We start from the raw sequence: 6965 nt of genomic DNA on the forward strand, positions 1-6965 counted from the left end.
ACTTCAATATTTTAGCCGGTTTTCTACTTTCCATTTTCTAAAGATGAAATGTAAATAAAAAACGGGTAATATTATGCAACAACTTCGATGCTTCCAAGGGGAAACGGGGTCTTATTTGTGTTATACTGAAAGTTTTCAATGCTGGTGGTATATCAGTCAGAAAAAATAATGTTCTTATAAACGATCAAAATTGCATATAACCATTAAATTTTAAACCATTAAATCATGTTAATACATGTATATTAAAAAATGAATGTACATTTTTAAAATTTGTTTGTTATCTTAACTAACAACAAGAAACTTGAATAACAGATTAAATTAGAATAATTTTCGTCATATTTTTGTTAATCAATAAAAATTCTGAGTGAATTAAAGTTTTGAAATATATATATGTTAACTTTAATAAAAAAACAACCTTTGAGATCATAATTATAACATTACTAAAATGTTTACATGTAGAAGCAAAATAAAGTCAATTATTAGGTAGATATCTTTGGTTCATTTTTTTTTTTACAATTTACCGTGGAGGACCCGTGGCCCATATCCATTTTATCCAACATTGTATTGATATGTTGAGGAAACAAATTTCTTCTACATCCTCACAGAAATAACTTCAATTTAAACTTATGAAGCTTTGTTAGACAAATTCCGTTGTTATTTTTGGTTTTTGCTATAATAGTTAAACAACAAAAGAGCAGAAAAATTTCCCCTAGAAACGACTGTTCTTCTGTCAGGCTTCCAGATGAGAGAATAAAGCAGCCAATGAAATTTTTACTACAGCTGTCAGAGCCCCGCCCCTATCCTCTGCCGGTCGATAGAATGTTCATTGAATATTACAATGATCAGGTAGTTTATTAAAATTGTCAGAGACAACGTTTGCCATATGCTTGGTTAAATCGAAGCGGTCTCTTTATTGATTTGATTCATTGGTGGAAGTATAAATGGCCCCACTTTTGTCAATCGCCGTGACTTATGCTGATTTAGGGCTAGGTGTCGGCTCATTCACAGATCTTCCAACATCTTACTGAAGACTCTCAAACAATTGTTCTACTTTTGATATGAATGCTCATTTTCTGGATAATCATAATAAAGAGAAACGATGTTGGTAAGTCGATTTAGATGTTTAATAAACCAAACTATTTCATAAGTTAATCTTATATGTTGTTAAATGTTTTAAAACAGCATACACTTTCCTGAAAATGTGCAATTGTTTTAGAAATATTGAATTTTTATTTTAATTCTCTTAGCTTAAAATAAGTGTTTTTGTTTCCCATTCTTAATATTAATTTGATAAATTTTATGTCAAGTAATTTTATGCTTTATTACCATGAAAAATACTAACCTCACATGTGATCACAATTTTCTAAATAGATTCAATATATATGCAAATATGTCAAAATTTAATTAAATCTAATATTATTTTTAAACTTTCAGAACGAAAATTGTAAGTCATATGGCGAGTCGTCACCTCTTGTAAAGGACGTTCCGAAAGATTTGACAACTTCAGGTACCATGGAAATAGGTAAAGCTCCACCAACAGACAAACAACCCGTGTACCTTACGTCCGGGTCCTATGTGGCGAGACCAAATCAAGTGTCCACGGTTATGTTGCACGGTGTACCCATCGTCAGCCTGTATATTGATGGCAAAGAAAGATTATGTCTCGCCCAGATCTCGAACACACTGCTGAAACAATACAGTTACAATGAAATACACAATAGGCGGGTAGCTCTTGGCATAACCTGTGTACAGTGCACCCCAGTTCAGTTAGAAATTCTAAGGCGGGCAGGAGCAATGCCCATCTCTTCTCGACGATGTGGCATGATTACAATGAGGGAAGCAGAGAGGTTAGTTAAGTCGTTTCTGGAAGAAAACATCCCCCCAAAGTTACCAGAAAACTTTTCTTTCCATGTTAAACACGAATGTGGTTGGGGATGTGAAGGCTATTTTGAACCTTCCCGATACAACAGTTCTAGGGCAAAATGCATTAAATGCAAAGTTTGTAATATGTACTTTTCTCCAAACAAATTTATATTTCATTTTCATCGGACACAAGAAGCAAAATATAGCCATCCAGATGCTGCAAATTTCAATTCGTGGAGGCGCCACTTGAAGCTTTATAGTACCTCTGATGAAGCCATTGTTCATGCATGGGAAGATGTAAAAGCCATGTTTAATGGCGGAAGCAGAAAGAAAATGTTGTCTACCGAATCCAGTCCTTCTTACAGTTCGCGTGGAGAAGAACCACCAAAAAAACAAAAACTGTCTGTTGATTTAGATGTCCCAAAAGAAGTATTTCAGTCCCCTTACTCACCTTTTAACTTGTTATCTCAGCAAAGAAAACCGTTCCAATTTTCTTCAGTCAATCATTCTCCACCAACCACGTATGCGTTACCATTTGCAAAGGAGTGCATGACTGATGCCACCAAGACCTCTCCTCTCCACCCTCCATCATGGCCGGCTTTACATGGGATGTTTCCAACTTACAATCTTCTATGGAACAACCCGTTTGTTCAGGGTTTTCGAGGTGACTTTCGGGAATCAATGATGGCTTTTAAGGGTAATCTTTCAAGAAGAAAGGAAGAAAACTTCAATGACGACGAGTCCTCGTCCTCGGCAGGAAACAGTCCTTGTTACGATGATTCCAATGAGAGATTTTCAGCTTTTCGTCTGGTCAACCAAACAACAAGAAAAGATTCAGTTAGCTCCCCAAAGATATCGTCCAATAGTTCTGATGATGAAGAAATCAACATAACAGATATAGCTAATAATGAGTCTATGTCGGACGCAATAGATTTAGACTGCAAGTTGGTGGATAAAAATTCAAAGGATCTTCAAGACATGACTGGTAACACTATTAAAGAGCAAGAAACTGACGAAAAAACTGAACCTAAAAAGGTACATTTTAAATCTTACCAATATTATGTTGAAAGCATTAAATCAATTTTGAAGATTATATAGAAATAAATAATTATTAGTTTTGCTGTGCATTTCCATATCTTGAATTATTTAAAATTTTAGAGACCAGCAAAGCAGAAAATCAGTTGCAAAAAACCCCCAAAATGTTCGATTTAATGTCGAAAGTCACGCATTGCTCTTTCATACATAAAATTTCAATCCATTATCAGAGTTAAAGAAAATATCTGTTTCCTGATAAACTGTAAATAATTCACCTTGTTTAATCTACATCAAAAGCTGCTCCTCTCTGTGTTTCATCCACCTGTTCTTATTCAGGCGTCCTTAATACATAATGCACTAATTTTTTCTTTGATTTAACAACCGGTGCATACAGATTTACAGTTTACGAGATCGCGACATAAATCACAAGCCTGATTTTAATGATATTCGCACTGATATGGGGTGTTGGTTATTCTGCGCCATTTGTTCAGCACCTTATTAAGCGTCGCGTGGCAGATTATTAAAATATTTCAATGCTCTGTTTGATTCTCACTATCCGTATAAGAGAACAACTGTATTAAATAACGCCTTGTTAGATTAATAGAATTTAAAATTTTGCTGAAGAGTGATGGTGTGTTTTTCATTTTTAATAAATAACCCTTCGCGTCGTCGTGTGTGGTCACTTGAAAGTTGGTAAAAACTATTTTTACAGTACTAGCTTTCTTCAACATGATTCTAACTTTATTTTTTAAAAGATGCCTGAGACAAAAAAAGAAACCACATCACCAATAGATGAAAATGGTGACAATAATTGTAAGTGAAAAGAACAGCATCTCTGCTTTAAAAAAACAAAACAAAACAAAAGATAACTCAAAATACATAATTTTTAACTTTAATTTACTTTAGGTCTTACAACAAGTAATGACAAATCTCCGTTACCATCGTTACCATCTAATCAACCAGTGGGAATGACAAAAGGTAAGATAATGAACACTTTCTTTCCTGTCTCTCATGTAATAACAATATGTTACGTATTATTTGTTGTTTTTTGTTGTTGTTTTTTTTTTTTTTTAGAAAAAATGTGTTTTTATCCTTTTTATACGGAAAGATTTGTAAAGTGATAGTTACTTTTAAAGAGTAAACTTGATGATATATAATATTTATATTCTAGAAGAAATTCAAAAAGAAGTTCAAGCGGAAATGGAGATTAGAAGACAGATGGAAAGAGAAATCCAAGCCCTCAAAGGTAAATCGAATTACACATTAATGCATTGTTTTATTGCAACTAATGATTTTGATAAAAAAAAAAAAAAAAAAAATTTTTGCATCTTCCTATTTTCGTTTGCATGTGATTAAAAATGCAATTCAGTGAATTATTAATTGATATTCATTTGATAGAGTTAAATGGTTTTGTTTAATTTCCAACAGAGGCTTTAACAAATGAGCTGGAACAGGAAAGACAAGTGAGGTTTTCATTACAACAAAAGCTGAAAGGTAACCGACAGTCATTATTTAGGTTCCTTCCTTTAAATCAATATTTATAACTCTGTAATTATTTTTTTATCTTTTATGTTATACATTTATATCGATTTAAATTTTTTCTTCATATTTGGTTATATCACAAAACTAAAATGTTTACTTTCATTTTATTTTTACAACAAAGTAGATTCGGTTTTAAAACCTGTATATTGTTTGTTGTTTGTTGTTGTTTAGTTTGCATTTTATTTTTTGGAAAGGATGAACTAGTGCCAGTTTTGAAAATTCAATAACGTTTCCTTTATTCTTAAATACTTGCAAATTTGAATTTAAAAAAAACTGTGCTTATGATGTTTACGTCTTATTTACAGAAGCGCACGATGCACTGCACAATTTTTCCTGTAAAATGCTCGCCTCCAGAAAATGTGACGAATGTGAATATAAAGAAGGCGAACAACCATTAACAACCAATAAAGACTCATAAAGATATATTGTAACAAAACAAAAAAAACCTCAATTCTATTGTAAATTGAATTTATGAAATCCCTCTATGTGTAGTTTTTAATTTGTGAATAATTATATAACCATGTTATATATTTTTAGCAGCACTCATAAGGAATGCTATCGAAATATTTGACGGTTACGTGTTCATTTTTTTTAATAGAAACTTGAATTAAGAATTTATTTTCTTCAGGTTAAATAGCAAATATTTCAGAGTTTAAATGAAAATTGATTTTTTAAATTACTTTACTGTCATATAGAAAATACAAATTATGAGTATAAAGCTTCCTGATATTCGAATTAAAAAAATATATGTACATCATTAAATGGGTAATAGCAATTTTAGTTGTTTTTTTTTTTTATTTTACACTAAAATTGTGATAAAAATGTTCATATAATTTGTTATTCATATGATTTTGGATTTTTACCAGATTTCATTGAATTTCTTTAATAAATGTTGTAAAAATTGCTTAGATTTAATAAAAACTATTGAACTTTCATTTTAATGGTTAGTGTCTGTACTTTTTATAAATATTAGTAAGAACTATGATATATGGAAAATATACCTTACATTTCAATTGCTCCAAACATTTAGGGACCGACTCTCTAAGTACAGTATATCTGACTAGGAGGGTTAACCTTTGCTAAATGTGTTCTGAAAAATCAGAGAGAGTTTAATATTGGTCTGGGATTGGAAGAGTTTTAATATCATTGAATAGTTTTTAAAAAAATTGTAAAAAAAAAAAAAAAAAAAAAAAAAAAAAAAAAAAAAAAATGGAGTATGCAGCATAATCAGAGTCCACCATCAGGAGGGCTGGATAGTTGTTCCTGTTGTTATAAGGAGAGCTTTGTATAAAAATTAAAATCAAATTCTAAAGATAAACTCTAAAGAATTTTTTCCTATAGTTTTTGTTTAAAGCTTCGTATATAAATTTTAGAATTCAATACGATTAGTAATTTATTGATAAGCCAGTCTCCTTAGATAATTTCTTGATCATTCCCGTAACTCTCTGATTAAATAAATGTTTGTCATTTTTTGCGTGAATCATTTTCCACGGGAAACAAAGAGTCCGTTTCCAATGCTAACATCAAACGACCATTGCATCACACTACAGGTAGAAGGTAACCGACAGTGGTAAATTCCGTCACGGTTCGCTGGAGAGCTCTTCACAGATGGTTGGCACGAGCAGGGAGGTGTGTGCTGGCACGTGGCACGTGCGCTGCCTTCGGCGGCAGACGAGCAAATCGTCCGCTAGCCACGGCGATAACATCAAATTCCGCATTACTTCCGAAATGATAATAGGTTTCAATTGTAGAAGGAAAACAGTTAATGGTTATTATTTGAGATGAATCCCGGATACAACAATGATAGGCAGATTGAGTTCTATCTATGCGTGAGGTATTGAGTTTTCTTCAAGAGCGAATTAAAGTGTGACGATTCAATTGAAAATGAATGTATACATAGTTTTGTTCTCTTAAGTCTACGCCAAACACAAAATATCTTTTAAAAAAAATATGTGATAGTCAGAATGTGTATGGATAAGATTTTATTAATCGTACTTAAAGGTCTCAAAAACCCCGCTCCATGAATATTCAAGAATATTCAAGAATTGGCTCATCAGCCGAACATCGCTCAACAGTGTGGTGAACAGGAGAAAGCCCTAAGGCAAGGAAGTGATGTAGAACTTCTCATCGATATAGTGATTTCTTTTTATACATGATTGTCTTTTCTGCTTATACGGAAATCGTAAAGCATAGTTGATATTCTTAGAAAATCTAAATAAACATTAATAGAAACGCCTTTGATTGAAATGTTCATCAAAATTTTATTCCCAGTGTACACAGTTTGCATTTTGTTTATTGTATGCTTCCGGCAACTGTTTTTTTTTTTACCAAAAGATCGCAATATTGAAATTTAAAACGTAGAACATCAAAGATGTTCTTTTGGTTATGGAGATGGGATTGACATTTTTGAAGTAATTACGAGAATACACTTTGAATAAAATCATAAAAGGTATCATATTAAATGGAGATAAGAATACCCAAGCCAGGCAAGTGAGGAAATATCAAAGGGAATGAACCAAGGGCTG

At 32.2% G+C, this 6965-nt stretch overlaps 1 protein-coding gene across 2 annotated transcripts; it reads left to right on the forward strand.

The window, feature by feature from the left end:
* The first annotated feature begins 847 nt into the window (after nt 1-847).
* On the forward strand, nt 848-5200 carry LOC105318196 (SKI family transcriptional corepressor 1 homolog-B). Of its 2 annotated transcripts, none has more exons than XM_066088772.1 (7): nt 848-1105; nt 1435-2898; nt 3654-3711; nt 3805-3876; nt 4073-4144; nt 4327-4392; nt 4746-5200. In XM_066088772.1, exons 1-7 carry the CDS (start codon nt 1100-1102, stop codon nt 4856-4858), a joined length of 1851 nt encoding a protein of 616 aa, XP_065944844.1. In that variant the 5' UTR covers nt 848-1099; the 3' UTR covers nt 4859-5200. The 2 variants fall into 2 exon arrangements, with proteins under 2 accessions (XP_065944844.1, XP_065944843.1); XM_066088771.1 differs by having other exon boundaries at nt 851-1105; nt 4070-4144.
* Nucleotides 5201-6965: the final 1765 nt, after the last annotated feature.

This window comes from Magallana gigas, chromosome 6 (genome assembly GCF_963853765.1).
Source record: "Magallana gigas chromosome 6, xbMagGiga1.1, whole genome shotgun sequence".
In the NCBI taxonomy this organism is placed as follows: Eukaryota; Metazoa; Mollusca; class Bivalvia; order Ostreida; family Ostreidae; genus Magallana; species Magallana gigas.

Excerpts from the sequence above, each read along its gene's own strand:
- LOC105318196 (XM_066088771.1), top strand. Across the intron at positions 2,899-3,653 it reads AAAAAACTGAACCTAAAAAG|ATGCCTGAGACAAAAAAAGA; the intron begins GTACATTTTAAA and ends ATTTTTTAAAAG. Across the intron at positions 4,145-4,326 it reads AGAAATCCAAGCCCTCAAAG|AGGCTTTAACAAATGAGCTG; the intron begins GTAAATCGAATT and ends AATTTCCAACAG.